Source organism: Macaca mulatta, chromosome 6, assembly GCF_049350105.2.
Source record: "Macaca mulatta isolate MMU2019108-1 chromosome 6, T2T-MMU8v2.0, whole genome shotgun sequence".
In the NCBI taxonomy this organism is placed as follows: domain Eukaryota; kingdom Metazoa; phylum Chordata; class Mammalia; order Primates; family Cercopithecidae; genus Macaca; species Macaca mulatta.
Window position 1 is genome coordinate 60,675,790 of NC_133411.1, and position 19,570 is coordinate 60,695,359.

General features: G+C 35.7%; 1 protein-coding gene across 1 annotated transcript in view; it reads left to right on the plus strand.

The window, feature by feature from the left end:
- Window positions 1–19,570, plus strand: part of ITGA1 (integrin subunit alpha 1) — a 172,007-nt gene that overhangs the window by 128,146 nt on the left and 24,291 nt on the right. The window contains exons 16-23 of the mRNA XM_001094788.5: window positions 2,185–2,351; window positions 4,292–4,428; window positions 6,733–6,843; window positions 9,319–9,528; window positions 11,622–11,702; window positions 13,701–13,777; window positions 16,110–16,199; window positions 17,938–18,040. Coding sequence (XP_001094788.2) covers window positions 2,185–2,351; window positions 4,292–4,428; window positions 6,733–6,843; window positions 9,319–9,528; window positions 11,622–11,702; window positions 13,701–13,777; window positions 16,110–16,199; window positions 17,938–18,040 — 976 coding nt within the window. The remainder of the gene's footprint in view (window positions 1–2,184; window positions 2,352–4,291; window positions 4,429–6,732; window positions 6,844–9,318; window positions 9,529–11,621; window positions 11,703–13,700; window positions 13,778–16,109; window positions 16,200–17,937; window positions 18,041–19,570) is intronic.

Consider the following 19,570-nt stretch of genomic DNA (forward strand, 5'->3'; position numbering starts at 1 on the left):
AACTAATGGTCAAGTTAGAATGGTACAGTAAATTGTGCACATACAATAATCACTATGTTAAAAAAAAAAAAGCTTTACAGTAGAGGGGAAAGAAGACTGAGGGGTGATACCTAAGAAAAGGGAATATTAGGCAGCCGAGTGGCTGGGACTTTGGGGAGGACTCACCAGAAACCAAGGCTCAAAACCAGAAGTCAGCAGTGTCAGAGACAATGTATATATTTCAATTTTGTTTGAACTGTTAATCCTGAATTAGTTTATTATGCTCCCTTTAGCTCACAAACATTTATTTTATGAATTCTCATATTAAAAATATGTTTTCAGGATTTTTATGCTCCAGTTTTGTTTCAAGGCTTTCTTGCAAAGCCTTGCAAACTTATTTATGGCCTCTCCTGCTCCGAATCAAGGCATTGATGGGCCAAAATGATGGTCATTTCTCTAGCATAGTCCAGGCTCCATTGACAGAAGAATGGACCAAACCAAAAAACTGGGACACGAAGACTAAGATTCACAATGCCTAACAAGAAGTGAGAGGGTATACAAATGACAGGCAATACGAAGAACATTTGGAAGCAAATAGTGAGGGTCTTGTCATGAGACCTGGACTGACCCCCAAGAAAGATGTGGCTGGGGCAGAGAAGATGTGTGGGGTAGATAATGGTCAAGACAGCTTCATGCCTGGAGAATCCTTATTACTAAGCAGGAAACTAGGCATGTTCATTCATTGCTGATGAAAGGGTGAACTGGTTGAAACTCATTAGAAGGTCTTTATCAATAAGTATTTAAAAGCATTCCAATGTTCCTACTTTTTACCAAGGATTTAATTTCCTAAAAATGTAAAGATACAATCTAGAAGTACGATTGAAGATGTCATCACAGCACTGTATGTAATACTATCTTTTAATAATGTTAAATTTACCACTATACTCAGAAACCATTTTTTTAAATTAAGCTAAATATCCAATGAGAGGGGACTGAATGCATAGATTATGGTATGTGCATATGCTGGTATAGTCTATTCCCATTAAAAATAATAACTTCCATTAAAAATCATATTCTCAGAAAAATGTAAATATTGGAAAGTTGTTCACTGTAATATAATGTTTTAAAAATATGTATGCATACATATGAAGATGTGCTTTTGTACATATATATATGGATGCATGTGTATACGTATATGCACATTTTCTTCTGTAAAGAAAAAACCACCGAGTGTACTAAATGTTAATGGTGGTTATTGCTGAGTGGTAGTATTACAAGTTATTTGTGTTTTCTTTATGCATTTCTATGATGTTTATATTTTCTATGAGTACATTGTTTTAACAGAAAAAAGAAAACCACCGTTTTTTAAAGCAAAAGCATAAGTAGTGACTTCATTATTCACAAGATACGTAGTTACAAGGGGCTAGCTCTGGCCACAAGGCAGAAACCAGGTAAAAAGGTGCAATAATTGTTCTAGCTTGGATATAAGACAATGGCCTCAGGATCCATATATTCCCCATGTCTAAGATCTTACTCTGATCTCATTTTGGATTAGTAGACATCATTGGGCGTTAGAGTTAAAACGATTGAGTTTAAAATCCCAGGTTTTTCCTCTTAATAGCTTTTGACCTGGCGTAAAATATTTAACCTTTCAGAGCCCCAGTTATCAAACATAAAACAGAAATGATGTTTCTTATAATTAATCTTAAGAATTCAATGAAATAACATCCATGTCTAGCACACTGCCTCAAATGTTATTTTGCTTTTCCTTCCTAGAAATAGAGGAAGAGCTGAACTCACAAGGACTGACAATATTACAGTCCAGATGAGAGAGAGCAGGGGCCTACGAGTTACTCAGGGACCTTTAGACTTCTTTCAAATCGGGAACAAACTCGTAAATCCCCAAAATATAGTTGATTCTGGGGTTCACCTGGGCACTTGGTTCCATCTCTTTTCCATCACAGGCAAAACTAGATCTTTGGCGTTTGAACCAAAAGCCCCAAATGGTTTCCAAATATAACCTGCATGTCTTAGAACATCAGATATAATCTCTTCTGTCACAAGGATTAATTAAATAAACGGAGTCCTGAGTGCTGTATTATACACGAAGCAGACCCCCTTCCATGCCCTCTCTTTGCACACCCAAGTTGATAACATTCATTAAATGTAAAAATGTGTGAGTAATCCCATTGTTTTTGTTTGGAGGTCCCGAGATGTGGCCGTAGTTAAAGTGACCATGAATTTTGAACCAAATAAAGTGAATATTCAAAAGAAAAACTGCCATATGGAGGGAAAGGAAACAGTATGCATAAATGCTACAGTGTGTTTTGATGTGAAATTAAAATCTAAAGAAGACACGATTTATGAAGCTGGTAAGCAAAATAATTATAGCAAGTACTTTTGGGTAGAGGACGATGTATTTGCTCCAGCATGATGAAACCCAGCAGGATATTGCATTTTCCCCACCATGGTGAGCTGCACATCATATTTGCCCCAGTGAATATGTAGAACCTTGAAAAAAAATTCTGCTGCAAAAGGAATAGGTTATGGAACCCAGTCAATTCTGGAGCAAAAATTACATGCTTGTATGCAGCGCCCTCAACACGGCATAGTGTCTGTCTGGCTCTCCTACTTACTATGTACAATCAGAGGCTTAAGAAAAAAATACCGATTCAGAGGTAGAGTTTAGAAATTGGGTCCCAAACTCATCCTTTTTTATGGCTGCATAGTATTCCATGGTGTATATGTGCCACATTTTCTTAATCCAATCTGTCACTGATGGACATTTGGGTTGATTCCAAGTCTTTGCTATTGTGAATAGTGCTGCAAAGGATGAGTTTGCGTCCTTTGTAGGGACATGGATGCAGCTGGAAACCATCATTCTTAGCAAACTATCACAAGAACAGAAAACCAAACACCACATGTTCTCACTCATAGGTGGGAACTGAACAATGAGATCACTCGGACTCAGGAAGGGGAACATCACACACCGGGGCCTATCATGGGGAGGGGGGAGGGGGGAGGGATTGCATTGGGAGTTATACCTGATGTAAATGACGAGTTGATGGGTGCAGCACAGCAACATGGCACAAGTATACATATGTAACAAACCTGCACGTTATGCACATGTACCCTACAACTTAAAGTATAATAATAATAAATAAATTAAAAAAAAAAAAAAAGAAAGAAATTGGGTCCCAAATGGGCCCAGTTTTCCTTCCTGTGGGTTTCTGCAAAGAATCTTCTCTCCCTTCTCTGGCCCCCTCCTGGGAAAGACTGGTATTGCAGAGAACCCGAATACTTCACCATTCCCACATTTCTGAGATCCTTGGCTCCACTGAGGTGACCCTAGTTTCTGAGAGTCACACTTGCTGTGTGTGTGTGTTCTCAGGTGCATCAGGTCAGCCTGTACTTCCTCGTCCTCCCTTTGTTCTCCACTTTCTAAGGCAGGTTTTTAATGATGTTGAAATATGCTCGAATCAAAGCTATAAAGACCATTGACTGCAGAAGAAAAATTTACTCTGTAACCAAATATAAGCAGAATGAGAAAAACCATTAATCCTTAAAATCTGTTTTCCTTGATTTGTTCCATATGTGCATGTATATGCGCTGAAATAGCCTCCTGACTAGAAAGATCAATGAGGTATAGGAATATAAAGTAATGACTTTTGTGTTTTATATGTAACTTTGTTTCAGTCTTACTTAATTTTTGCAAAGTAACTAAGTGATCAAATAAGGATTATTGTAGCCTTCATATAAAGTGTAAGATTTCACTTATTTTCTTTATTGTAGTACGCTTATTTTATTGAAGCTTAATAGTGGCTTGAACATAAGCTGAGATAATATCCTTTTATATATAAATAGATTAAAATGTATATATTTGTAAACAAGTAACTAATGTATATTTTTGCCTCTATTGAAATATAACATAATCAATATTCTAACAGGGTTCCAGCATTTCTAAAGTTAAAAGGAATATTTTAAGTGAAAATATAATAATTACTGTGGTGGTCTGGAAATTAGATGATAGGTGTGCATGTGTGTATATGTGTGTGTATAAGAATTATAAACAAGAAATGTAGTTAAACACTGAAAGCACAGTGAACTCAGAGAGCAGTTCTATAGAGTTCCTCAAGGTTATCTTTATGACTGCTAATACCATTGTTATTATAGTGTGGATATGCTGAACAATAGAATCTTTTTCGATTGATTGCCAAAGAGATTTTTCTATAATGCTAATTTAATAATCTGTACAATATGAGAATCACTTCAAATAAACATTTCCATCAATTATTTTTTAAAATTTTTGTAGATTTGCAGTACCGTGTCACCCTAGATTCACTAAGGCAAATATCACGAAGTTTTTTCTCTGGAACTCAAGAGAGAAAAGTTCAAAGGAACATCACAGTTCGAAAATCAGAATGCACTAAGCACTCCTTCTACATGTTGGCAAGTAAATCATATATCGTAGCTGCCTTATTCCAAATCAAGAATATAGTAGAGATGTCTTATTTCAAGTCAATCGAATTCTTACTGGTTTATTTCAAAATGCACTTACGATGTCATAAAGGAAATTTTATCTTGTTTGTTCATTTTTATCATAAAATCGCAAGTCTAATTTTCTCATTTCCAGATATTTGTAAAACTATCTCTAGTCTTCCCTGTCTGCGTTGTGACATCCATATAGTATGGAACAGCAGAAAAAAGACACAGTGTTCTAGTGGACGAGAAACCTTACTCGTGTCTTCATTTCTTTCATTCATTCATTTATTCCTTCAGCTTGAAAACACTGAATTTCTGTGGGCTTTGTCTGTCAGTTGTGGGTGATAAGTGAATGACTGCTCTGGGGGGCAGACTGCTGGGCTGTACGCTTTCTGGGATTCATGTAACTATATATCTCGCTGTTTGACTTTAGAGCAAAGGGGAAAATTATCTGCTATTTTCTATCATCTGTAGGCTTTGTGCTACTTCGGGTTTTTTTGTTTTGTTTTGTTTTTTTGTTGTAATTTTAGTGGATGAGGGAGGTTTGGAAAGCAAACTATTAATCTTGAGAGATGGCTGGTAAGCCAGTGTGAACCATTTAAAATGCGTTTTGTTGGGACATTGTGTAGATGGGGAATGTTCCCAACAGAGGGCAGGAGTTTCCTCAACATTTTCTTAAAGTGTACATGAGAGTGATAAAATTAAGAAGCAGCATGAAGGCAATGAGGAAACTGATTTTAGTAACTGACATTAAGACTTAGAGACTTGATGGTGAACTTGGAGCTTTAAAGGAACCAGGCCAATTTTCCCACTTCTGACTTATTTCTGTATTACTGATATATTCATAGTCTGTTTTCTGAAAATTGTAGTTAGGGGCAGGGGAGTGACAGAAAATGTGCATCCTTTTGTGCCACATTTGTTCTTCTTCAGTGATTTTCATGTTGATACGCTTCATGATACTTATCATGAAGCTTATTCTGTCAGCACCGGATCAATCTATTATTTGATAAAGTAACACTGGAGTTGCCCCTCCTATTTAGTTCACCAGAACTGAACACTTAGGAATTCAAATGTGGATAAAATTTGAAGGGGTATGAAACCAGATATGGCATTGCCTCCAACCTGCTAAAAATCATCTCAGTCTATGTTTGTCCACAAATTCAGTGTCTAAGCTCTGTCTAGGCACTGGTGTTTAAAGGACTGAAATATTTTCAACATTTCCAAAATTGTTTTGGAGTTTGGAATAAGCACTTTGAAATTTGTTCTGGAGTCAGCCAGTGTCGAATTTGTATCCCAAATGTTCCACATTCTGAGAGACTTTGGCAAAGTTGTTGGTTCTCTTAGAGGCTCAGTCTTTCATCTATAAAATAAGGACAATAATAATTACTCATCTTAGAGGACTGTTGAAATAATTTGCAATAATGTATATAAAGGTCATAATTTTGAATACTACAAATGATTATTGTTATTGGTGGCATGTTAATAATATTAATCATATTCACATCCTTTCCAAAAAATTTTACATTATAAAAGTCTTGGCTGGGCGCAGTGGCTCACGCCTGTAATCCCAGCACTTTGGGAGGCCGAGGTGAGTGGATCACCTGAAGTCAGGAGTTCGAGACCAGCCTGGCCAACATGGTGAAACTCCATCTATACTAAAAACACAAAAATTAGCTGGGTGTGGTGGCGCATGCCTGTAATCCCAGCTACTCGGGAGGCTGAGGCAGGAGAATCACTCGAACCTGGAAAGTGGAGGTTGCAGTGAGCTGAGACTGCGCCACTGTACTCCAGCCTGGGTGACAGAGAGAGACTCTGTCTCAAAAAAAAAAAAAAAAACAAAAAAAAAAACAAAAAAAACTTATAGCTCTAGGTACATATTATATTAATGAAATGTAACTCATTTTATAGAATGTTTGCCCTTCTGAAGGTAGGAAATGTTCCCAGAAGCGTTACATAATGATCTTTGGCTTGAGGTCTCAAGAAAAACTACACTGTGATGTAGGTAGCTCATATGTTGACACAACAAGGCCCTCTGAGGAGCTGAAAGTGAGTCAACAGGTCATACTCTGAAACCTCCACATTTTCCTATGCCCCTTGTCAGAATGCCAATCCCTCTCCAGGAAAGTAAAAGCCTGATGAAATCTTATGTCAGATTAGATGCACAAAAATGTTGCAGTAAGCCTGACTCTTGGGGACAGAATAAGGAGGCATAACAAGATCAGAACACCTGGTAAATATGATACCAATGATATATTGTGTTTCACCCTCTAGGACAAGCATGACTTTCAGGACTCTGTGAGAATAACGTTGGACTTTAATCTTACCGATCCAGAAAATGGGCCTGTTCTTGATGATTCTCTACCGAACTCAGTACATGAATATGTAAGTCGGATTTCTTTAAAATGCAAAATACCAACTTGTGAATATTTTAGTGTCACTAGTAAACTGTGTTTTTTCACTACTCTGCATTGGTCACAAAGAAAGAACAACCAACTGGAAGAAAGAAAAAAAAGGCAAGCAGGTTTTATTCCTGGTCAGGAATGGAGAAAGCGTGAGCTCTTGCTCTAAAGACCTCCTTCTCCTCAAGCTGTGAAAACCTGGGGAATTTTAAGGAGTTAGATGTGGGGCAGGGAGGTATACGTAAGCATGTCCAGAGAGAAACTCCAGATGTACAAGTACAGATCATAAACATGCTTCCTTATACAACATATGTTCAAGAAATTGTGGCCATTTTCTTCTATGGCAGGGACTTTAGCCCTATAATGACATGTTAATGATCTAAAGGTAAAAAGGGGTTGCTGGTTCTTGTTTGCTCCATTTTCTCAATGGCTTTATCTTCCTCTGGTAATTGGCAAAATGTCCTGAAGCTCCCAGGCCATCTGGAGTTGTTTTTCAGAAAGCTTACCTACCGATAAATACAACAGAAAAAAAAAAAAAAAAAAAAAAAACTGCTTAAAAAAAAATGCACTTTCTCAACTATCTACTGTGTAACAAAATAATGAACTTTCTCAAAATAATGAACAAAATAATGAACTTTCTACTGTGTAACAAAATAATGAACAAAATCTGCTGTTTAAGAAAATAATGAACTTTCTCAGCCATATCTCCAGGTTTGCCCTGGTAACATTAGGAAAATCTTGAAACCCATGCACACATAACCCTAAATCAATTTGAAATGTTTTAAAAAAGAATTAGGCTTTTCTAGACTTTTCCCAATCCTTCTAATTTCCTATTGTTGGAGTTTAAGAAAACTAATAAATGACACTCATTTTCACCTCGCTTGAATTTAGGACCAATGGAAAGAAATCTCCCCTGTTATTCTAATTAGCACTGGATTGCAGTGTATGGTTTAGGTATAAAGATAGTCGTCACACTGAAGCGTTGACTTAGACCACGGATAACCACCTACATCATCAGCAGTGCTGATCCATCTCTGTCCTTCTTCATGGAGCCCACCTTGTAAAACTTGTCAGATGGAGTAGAGCCAAATGTGTGCTTCCTGTGGGTACACAGCTGCTCTGAGAATAGAAACGAGAGAAGGGGACTGAGTTGTGTTCACTTAGTTCCTGTTCCCAAAGTTAGAGTCCATGTGCCACCCCTGAGAGTGAGTGAGGGGAGAGAAGAGGGAGGGTGTCACTAGCGTGGCTCCAGTGGAGGAGACATTAGGGATGGGGAATTCTTTTTCCCCATACACCTCTCTTCCACTCTCTCTTCCTTCCTACCAGATATATTGATTATCTTATACACACCAGGCATTGGAACTTACCGTCTAACACTGGAAACAGGTATTAAGTAGTAATTAGAGCGTATGCTATGGAGGAGGATTTCAGAGCTCTACGGGAACTTCCACCTAGGCTGGGAAGTCAGGAAAGCCCTCCTGCAGTTGTGCCATTTCAGTGGAGCCCTGAAGGATAGGGCGATTTCCACCCTATTTAGGGGAGTTTGGGGAGCAGAGGGGATGCTAAGTGTGAAAGTCCTGAGCATGAAGGGAACAACGACACTCGCTAGTGTGACTGACACTAAAGAGCAAGAAAGGAGGGGATGTGAGGTGCGGCTGGAGGTAAAGGCAGGGGCCATGTCATTCGGGACTTGGTGCCGCTGCACAAATTCTAAACTTTTGAAAGAGCAGCGCGGTGTTTTGAAGCTTTTTATTTGGTTCAGTCATGGGACAGGATGCAGCAGAGTGAAGAGTGGTTGGAGGGAAACAGGTGGATGTGGGAGCCCAGTGGGAAGCTATTACTTTAGTTCGGGGAGGAAATGAGAATTCTTGGGCGAGAGATGGTGGTGGGAATGCAAAAGCAAGAAAGGATTGGAGAGATATTTAGAAGAGGAGTAGAATGGACAGGGCTTGGTGAGTTACATATGGTGGTGGTGGAGAGGCTGTCAATGAAGAAGAATCAAGCAAAACTCCTAGATTTGTGGCTTGACCATTTTCCACCCTCTCAACTGAGCTTTATGACATTCCTAAGTATTTGATTGATTTTAAGAGAAAAATCTCATAATTAGAGTGAATAGATTTAGATCTTGCAGTACTTGCCTTTGTATTTCAAAACTGCCCTTCCCTGGCAGACAAAAGCCAGTACAAAGCACCCATGAAAATTGTTCATTCTTAAAAGGATTAGCACAATTTACATTCATAAGTAAATGTTTATTCTTCTTTTTTTATAGAATAAAAAAATGTTTATTCTATAATTATAGGGATAATTATAAAATCCCTTAAGATTTTTGCAGGGAAATTTTCTTTATGAGTTGCTTAACTTACTTTGGCTGTATGCCATTTTTGTTACACAAATTGATGGGTAATTTTCAATAATGCGTAGCGAAATTTTGAAAAATTCTTTCCTGTCATCATTTCAGATTCCTTTTGCCAAAGATTGTGGAAACAAGGAAAAATGTATCTCAGACCTCAGCCTGCATGTGGCCACCACAGAAAAGGACCTGCTAATTGTCCGGTCCCAGAATGATAAGTTCAATGTTAGCCTCACAGTCAAAAATACAAAGGACAGTGCCTACAATACCAGGACAATAGTGCATTATTCTCCAAATCTAGTTTTTTCAGGAATTGAGGTAAACTTTTAGTTTTTCATTTATTTATTCTCTTAACAGTCATTTACCGAGCCTACTTTTCATGCTACTGAGATAATTGCTTTTATTAGATTGATTTTAAAAGAATAGAAGGAATTTTTTACATTAGTCCTCACCAATGGTGAAAGTATTAAGCTTTTTAAAAAAGTTTTATTTATTCAAATATGTATGTCTTTTCTTAGATTCTGTATGAGGAAAGGATAGCTCATGTATAAAAATTGTATGTTTTACAAAATCCTGAAACCACTGAAACTGAAACGGAGTCAAGGAAAACAACAACAGTCAAAGCCAAAACAGTTTACCAGAGGTACAGAGAGTTTCCTCTGTGTTGAGCAAAACAATTTTACCTGCAGGAAAATCAAGATGTCATATATCCCTTTCTATGCAAAGTCCTTACTTTGGCAAGATACTTGTATTAAATAACTGTGTCTTATTGATTCGTAACAGAAGTTTCTTTTATTATGTTGGCAAAAAAACTATATTAATCTGTGTAAGATGCTATATCAGAGGTAATCAGCATTTCCAAATTTGAACTTTGCTTTTAATTCTGATCTCCAAATGAATCCCACTGAGTTAAAATTTTGTGTATATTTATATTAATTAATATTACATACAATTTATATTAAAAACAATGCACTTATTAATATTATATGTAGTATTAAAACACTATTGTCTACTTTCTGTAAACTCAGATTTCACGGACATTTCTCTCTATCTATTAGGATGTCACTTAGAGACATGATGACTAAGACAAACCTAAAAATAATGTCCTATATTACTATACTTTGGATTCAATTAAGAATATTAATTATAGGCTGGGCACAGTGGCTCATGCCTGTAATCCCAGCACTTTGGGAGACTGAGGCGGGCGGATCATGAAGTCAGGAGATTGAGACCTTCCAGGCTAACACGGTGAAACCCCGTCTCTACTAAAAATACAAAAAATTAGCAAGGCATGGTGGCGTGCACCTGTAGTCCCAGCTACTTGGGAGGCTGAGGCAGGAGAATTGCTCGAACCTGGGAGGCGGAGGTTTCAGTGAGCCGAGATCACTCCACTGCACTCCAGCCTGGGTGACAGAGAGAGAACAAGACTCTGTCTCAAAAAATAATAATAATTATTAAAATTATAAATATAAATGTACAAAGTAATCTTGGGGAAAATATTACCACAAATTTATTCTCTATTAAAAACTATTGCCTATATCCTCCTCAGCTGATCTAATGGCCTGGCAGAGAGACATAGCTAAAAATCTGACAGTGCATCTCTTCTGTGTATATTAACAATAACAACGGTAATAACGATGGCAACCATTTATTGAGTCACATCATGTTTTAAGCCCTGTTCTAAGGGTTTCACTTATTTAATTTTCATTAATTATTTTGTAAGTAGGTATGACTGTACTGCAGAGAAGCGAAGCTAAAACCTTTTTTTCCTGTTTTAACATTCTTGTAATTGCATTTTACAATTGATAACATGTTTATTTACCTGGCAGTGTTATTTTTCCTTCTTATGGGTATGTAAAAATAATGGCATATCTCATGTTCAATGGCATTTTAAATTGCACAAAATAGAGTATATGACTAAACCACTTGAACGAAAATCAGTCCGAGAGAGGTGAGGAATCTTAACAAGGATAAAGCTAACAGTGGTGCAGTCAGGGTTTAAATTCTGGTGGTCATGGGTCAGAGCCTATGCTCTTATCCACTGCACTAAACTCCTCCAATGACTGACATTCAATGAAGGCTGCTCTGTGCCAGTCTTGGGTGTGTGGATTATTTTATGCGGCCACCGCAATCACCCTGTGAGGGGGTGCTATTAGTACTTCCATTTTAAAACTGAAGATGTAGGCAGGATTGTGAGATATGCTTTGTCTTTCAGGCACCCACAAGTGGTGTTGTAGGATTTCCATGAGTGTAGAACAGCTGGTCCCAGAATTCTGTTCCTCTTCCAGCTAAATCAAGACAAAAATACTGGCAAGGCAGTCACCAAGACACATCTGGGAAAATTCTGAAAGAACACGTTTCAGTATTTCAGCTGCTTGTCCGCTCTGATTCTGTTTACTTTCTCTTCCTAGGCTATCCAAAAAGACAGTTGTGAATCCAATCATAATATCACATGTAAAGTTGGATATCCCTTCCTGAGAAAAGGAGAGATGGTGAGCAGGTTATACAAAATACATGTGGAAATTGAATATGAAAAGTAGTATGTGCAAAGACAAACATATAAATCCTTCCAATGGTAGTTTAGGATAATACAGATGAAAAATGTTCAGTTCAAAATTGTGACAGATTGGAATATGCTATGGTCAGAATGTTTGTGCCCCAACAAAATTCGTATGTTAATACTTAATCCCCAATGTGATAGTAGTAAAAGATGAGGCCTTTAGGAAGTCATTAGGTCCAGAGGGTGGAGCTCTCATAAGGGATTAGTGCCCTCATCAGAGAGGCTTGAGGGAGACTGCTCATCCCTTCTACCATGCGAGAACACATAGCAGGTACCATCTATGAGAACTGGGTGTTTCCAGACACTGAATCTGTTGGTGCCTTGATCTTGGACTTCCCAACCCTCAGAACTGTGAGCAAAATATTTCTGTTATTTATAAATTGCCTGGTGTAAGGTATTTTGTACAAGGTATAAGGTACACAATACGTTATACCAGGCAATTTATAAATAACAGAAACATATTGTAACAACCTTGTAACACTTCTCACACAGGCAAACTCAAACACCAAGACAAGATTTAAAGTTTATACTATGTAATATATCTAATTTATATTAGATAACATATCTCATAAAATGGAGCTGGGAGATTCTGTTATTGGAGTCTCCTGGGTAGTAGGTGTTTCTGGCCTTCAAGAAAAAGAATGCTTCAAATAGATTGGTGTAGAACTTAATTCAGAAATTCTCCTTCCATCTCTCTCTTTTTAAAAACCAATTGCCTTATTGAGATATAATTCATGTAGCATAGAGTTCACTCATTCAAAGTGTGTATTTCATTGGATTTTAGTACATTCACCAAATTATAAATTGTACAGTCATTATGACAATTGAGTTTAGAACATTTTCACACACCACAAAGAAACCACATATGCATTGGCAGTCACTCTGATTTTCCTCAACAGTCTTTCTCCCAATCCCAGGCAACCACTAATCTACTTTCTTTTTCTATGGAATGAATTTAGTTTCCAAATATTAATTGACTTTTATTTGCAGTTCTAGAATCAGGCAACACCTTATTCTGTAAAATAAAATGAGTGATGGAAGAGCTGAGGAGAGGATGTTGGCTTTACAGACAGAAAAGGTCTAAAGAAAGCAGAAACAGAACGAAAAGTTGATTGGTCATTTCAAAGTTATTTTCCTTGTAAAAGTGAAAGTAGAGGGGATTTTCTTATCATGCTGTCTGAAACTGGCTTGACTGGGGATTTGGTGATTATCTCTCACTTTCCTCATCTCTCAAAAATTCAGACAAGTGATTCAATTTCGGCTTTATGGTGTGGAACTTAAGCATTATTTAGTCTGTTGGGCCTAGAGCAAGAGCTCAGTCCAAACCAGTGACCTCCTATACATTTTATTTAACATGTTTCTTAGTCTATTCTGGCTGCTATAACTAAATACTATAAACTGAGTAGCTTATAAACCAGAAGTTTATTTCTCACAGTTCTGGAAGCTGGGAAGTCCAAGGTAAATGCACTGATAGATCCAGTGTCTGGTGAGGGCCCATTTCATGCTTCATAGAAGACGTCTTTTCAATGCATCCTCAGATAGCAGAAGCAGGGAGGCAGCTTCCTGAGTCCCCTGTTACAAGGTACTCATCCCACTCATGCAGGCTCTGCCCTTATGATCTCATCAGCTGCCCAAAGGCCCCATCACCTAATATCATCACATTGGTGTTTAGGTTTCAACACATGAATTTTGAGGGGTATCATTCACATCATAGCAATATGTAAAACATGGTACACATTCACATTGAAAAGAATGTGTATATTATATATTATTCTATTTTTGAGATACAATAAGGTTTCATTTTGTAAGACAATGTTTCTCAAATAACTTCATAATTTGAGTTTAGGTAATGTCATTTGTGGAAATTGAATATTTTAGTCAAAGTAAACAATTTCTTATCTGTTACTAAAGACTTATTTTTATTTTATAGGTAACTTTCAAAATATTGTTTCAGTTTAACACATCCTATCTCATGGAAAATGTGACCATTTATTTAAATGCAACAAGGTGGGTTTACATGTGTATAAATATAAGTATATGAATGTATATCGCTGCTTCTGTGTATTTTGAATATTTTGCTCTATAAACTCACTGACAGTTTCTTCCAGGTTGTAGGAGATCAGTAGAAGTGGAAGGCAATTAACCACTTTGCTTCACAAAAACACCCTTATGAATGATTAGTAAAATAAAGAAATTTTCATTTAATAGAAATGATTCACCTAACTAGATTAAATCAATGAGCTATAGAAGATACCATAATCACATATCATTTATATCTGCCAAATTGCATTTAAATTCATAAAAAATTTACTGATAATTTAAAAACTTTCACTGACTGCCCATCGAGGTCAAATGAATCATTAGATGGACTTAAAGTTTTGTGATATCCTTTTGTAATTTAATATACTTTATTCAAATCAGTCAGAACTTCTGAAAGGTATCATAGAACACACAGAATAACAACAGCAAAGGCCCAATAAGGAAAGTGAAATAGTGGTCTTTCTTCCAATTGTATTTATCCACTGACCTGTCTCCAGTGAGATAGTGTCTTTTACTGTTTTATTCACAGTGACTAGCATTGTGCCTGCCATATTATAATCACTACATAGATGTAGACTAAATGAATAAATTGGAGAAATGAATTAATGGATTAATTAATTCTGTACATTAAGTCAACTCAACAAACTTTTATTTGACAACTATTATGCACAAGATATTGAATCGGTCACTGATACTGAATTAGTCACTGTAAGGAATATAAAAATTACATAAGGTAAGTATTACAGTAGGAGGTTGAGACTAGCATAAAATTATTGTAACCTGGGATAGAATAAAAACAATCCATTATAGAGATATAAAGCTGTGTCAGAAAATTACTGGAAGCTGAAATAATTTCTACTTGGCAATGGGAACCCAAGAAAGCTTTATCAAGGAAATTATAATTGAGAAAGACGTTGAAGGGTAGACAGCCTTTCACAGAGAGGTCAGTGAATAGCACTAGGTGGAGCATTTCAGGCAAAATATACAGCTTAATTAAAAAGGTTATCAATTTTAGCTGAAACATAAAGAATACATAAAGTAGCAATGGAAATAAGCAGGAAGTGTGCATTCTATCATATTACGCTAGGCACTGAATGTCAGTCAAGGTATTATTTCTGAATTGAACAGACCATGAAAAGCCAGTAAAGTTTCTGAGAGGTAAAGTCATCTGTACAGAGCTGCTGCTCATGGAGACTGATTTAGGAAGGCTCTGTGTGGAATGGGTGAGAGAAAAGGGGACCATTCACGCTAAGAGCTGAGTCACACAAATACCTGTAATCCAAGGCAGCATGCTAGCTTTCTCTGTCCTGCTGCTTCTGAGCCACTTTACACATTTGGGAATAACCAGAGTCATTAAAAAGTACTCTTATGCCCATTCTGTGAGACAATATGTTGGGTGCTTGGTCAGTTGGTGGAGGGGTATGTGTGATAGTAATAATGAAAGCTAACACTGAAGATTTCCTATGTCCTAAGCACAGTCTTAAGCACTTTATACTTATTACTCATTTAATCATCATGTATTACTCATTTAATATCCCATTTTATAGATGAAGAAACCAAGGCAAAGACAGATGAGTAATTTGACCAACATATATCAGTGTCCAAGAACAATCCCATTCTCTGGCCCCGGAGCCAGTGTTCATTACTCATTGTATCATTTGTATGTGCTTTCTAATATGAAGAAGTATGTATGTGTGTGTATACACATATATACATGTGTTTACATAATATGTAATTAAAGTGATAACCAAAATCAAAGGAATAAATCAGTGCTTAACAAATAATATGATCATCAAGTACTTAGTATAGAAAGACTATTAAAGAAGAAAACAAAAGATTTTAGATTTACTCTCAGCTGTGTGACCCTAATCACTTATCTTTGCTAAGTCCTCATCTGTGATAAATAAGAATCACCTGGGGGCAGATATGTGGGTAAAAACAGAAATTCCTGGGCCCCAAGTTGGAACCACTACATCCACATTTCTAAGGGAAGCCCAGTTATCTCTGTATTTTAACAATTAAACCCAGGGATTCTCATCATTATAGTCATAAAATTTTGAAAAACGTAAGTCAGTGTGATTGTCAACTCTAGTTGCACATCAGAATCAACTTGGGAACGTTCAACCATACCAATCATTTCTGATCTCCTTCTTCACCCCAATTTAAAAAATAATTAAAAATTATACTCTTAGATGCTTTTATTTAGTTGCCAGGACAAGCTTCTCTTTCAAACACTTAGAAATATCTCTAAATAGTCAAGATTTTAATGGTTTGTCTGAATGTGCTGTGTATTTTCTAGCGACAGTGAAGAACCTCCTGAAACCCTTTCTGATAATGTAGTAAACATTTCTATTCCGGTAAAATATGAAGTTGGACTACAGTTTTACAGGTAAGAGAAAACTGTATTTTTATGTTGATGCCTTTCTATTAACCCAGTGGTTCTGAAAGTGTGGTCCCTGGCTGGCCAAGGGCATCAGCATCTTCTGGAAACTTGTTAGGCAAATTCTCTGGCCCCACCCGAAACCTACCGAATCAGAAACTCAGAGGACGGGGTTAAACAAGCCTTCCAGGTAATTCTCATGCATCCTAATGCATAACCCAAAATGTTAGGTGTTAGTGATTCCAGATTGCATTCGCTGTCCAGCATTAACTCCTGAATGCAAGTTGAAGACCCAAAAATCCTACACAAAACACAATATTTTCTTAGAGGCCACCAGCATATTTCTTGGTCATTGTTCTCATCCTGTGGAAGCTGATCAGTCTTCTCAATCTGGACACACACGATTAAAGCATTTCTCATTGATAAGAACTGTTTATTTCTTCCACCATTCATAAACCATTCTTTCTCTTAAGAACTTCTTATCTATCCAAACACAAACCATGTTAACAAACTTTCTCTCTATAATTTTCCCTGCTTAAGCAGAATTCCAAGCTTTTGCTAAATAAACATGTGCAATGTATATATAAAGTATAAGAATCATTGGCAAGTTGGTTTATTCTAAAAGTCTTATCATTTTATTAATTTTTTAATAATGGTGGCTAACATTTATTGAGCCTTTGTGTTCTGTCTTATCTGATCCTTATGATAATGCTATGGTTCAAATACAACTACTATCTCCATTTTCCAGTTGAAGAATTTGAGGTTCGGAGAGGCTAATTTACCCAAGGTTATATATTCAGGAAGTGTTAGTTTAAACCATTTCACATGCTTTTTTTTTTTTTTCTTTTAATTTGAAAACTATTTTAAATTGACACATAATAATTGTACATACTTATAAGGTGCTTGGAGATGTTGTGATGCACGTAATATATAGCAATTAAATAGGGTAATTAGAACATGCATCGTCTCAAACATTTATCTTTTTTTGCATTGGGAACATTCAATATCTTCCTTCTGGCTTCATTTATTATCTATGGCACTCTCTCTCTACTAACTGGAGACTACAAAAATGGCATGATTATAGGATATACATATAGATTGTGCTAATATTTCTCAGCCTTTAAATTCTGTTGGCTGTTTTCTATTTTTCTGTATGCACTTCTATTGATGCACTAACTTTTCCCCAAGAGTTTTCCATTTGCTTAAAATCAAATTTTGGCGAACACTTAAAAATATTTTTGTCTTCCCTTGACTGAAGTGCGGCTTAAAAACATGCTATTTTACTCTACCAAGTTCATCCAAAGAAGATGGTGACTGTGTGGAGAAGATTAAACTTTTAAGTTTAGCAGTAAATATAGGACTTTAAATTATGAAATGGCAAAAATTTTAAATCTATTTATAATTCAGCATTACATTTTAACTTCATTTTTCAATAGGTATAAATGGTATTAGTGAATTTATGGAAATTTTTCACTTGTTAACAATGAAATTTTAACTTTTAAAACTCATATTCTAGCATTTTGGGGACAAATAAGCATCAGTGATTATTGAACTAAATTATATAATCCTTTTCACTCTCCTCAAAGATTTAATTTTAGCTTTCAAGGTAAATGAATTCCCCTGTGATTTGAAATCCCTACAAATATTTTTGTGGAATTACATGATATGGAGAAAGAAAATAATGAGGCCAAATAAAAGTTAAACTTTATTATGTTTTATTTTTCTTCTTCTAATTAATTCTTTTAAGCTCTGCAAGTGAATACCACATTTCAATTGCTGCCAATGAGACAGTCCCTGAAGTTATTAATTCTACGGAGGACATTGGAAATGAAATTAATATCTTCTACCTGGTAAGAAATTACCTCTAAAATAGTATTCTAATGGAATTATTTGTAAATATATAAATTAAAGTATTAACAGATGCATAAAAACATGTTCCTTCAATGTTTAGTCTCTATATTCCAGCATATTCTCTTTATAATTTCATAAATATAAATATAAGCATATTATATATAATTATAATTTTCCATTTATGTTTTTCTTTGTAATTCCACTGAATGTTTAAATTTGTGATAATTATATTTTCAAATCAATTTGGAGATCTAAGTCTCTAATTTCCTCAAAATGACATACCATTAGAATGGCTTTCTAGAAAAAAAATATAAACTATGGAACTAGATAGATGCTACCAATAAACCTGTAGACTTTACTTGCATTGTTTTTCCAGTTTGACTGAAAAAAGTACGTTTTCATTAATTATGACTATATCAGAAATTTGTTATCACAATTGTCTTGGCAAATATTTTTACGCAACAAATAAATATGTATCATGTTCTCCTTATTGTTGCCTTTCACATGCATTGTACTATCAATCACTCATGTTGGTACTACCACCTCCTTAAGTGATGCTTTCTATTACATTTATTTTTCCTTTTAAATCCTTCATAACAAACTCTTCCTAACCACTACGGCAAACAATCATGGAATTTTATTTTAGGTAATGGCTAGTTACTGACACAGACTCAAGTTAAAATTACTCAAGGAAAAAAGAGAACACAATTCAAATAATGGATTAAATATGTATTCAAAAATATGAGATAATGCAACAAAATTATAAATGAAAATAGCCTCAATCCCTTTGGGAATTGCCAACCCCCAAAAAAAGTTATCTCACAAAATATAAATAAACACATACTCCCAAGATTAATTTCATTTTTTAAAATTTGTACTCTTTGCTAGAATTCCTATGACAAGATATACCCTGGAAATTAGCATAAATGCCAATCACTCTACTGGATTCTAGGATAGATTTTTGGAATTCAGGCTATCAGATTTCTCCAGCCCCATTCACTTTCCCTGAACTAGAAAATTCAGCAAAAAAAGAAAGAAAACAAAAAGACTTTGTTGTAGATCTTTATATATTGTAACTTATTAGGGTCCAGATTTGAAATAGGTGCTCTCTGTTATTAAAGTGTTGATATGAATTACATTGCTAGGAATCTTCCTGATCACAAAACTATGTGTGTATCTCTGATTATTTTGCTGAAGTAAATTCTAGAATTGGAATAACGGAGTTTTTTAAAAAGAACTTTTTTTAAGATGAAACTCAGTAAGTTTACTGCTAGAAATTTTCCCTAGGAAATTTTTGGTGATAGAAACAAAGATTTCAGGGATGTTCTTAACAATGTTATTTATAATAGTTTAAAAACTGATTATATGGGCACAATCTAAACACTTAACACAATGAAATTACTTAAATAAATTATCATATATTTAGTGAAGAGATTATCATATATTCAATGGAGAGACTTTATGTAATTTTTTTTTCTTTTTTTTTTTTCATTATACTTTAAGTCCTAGGGTACATGTGCACAAGGTGC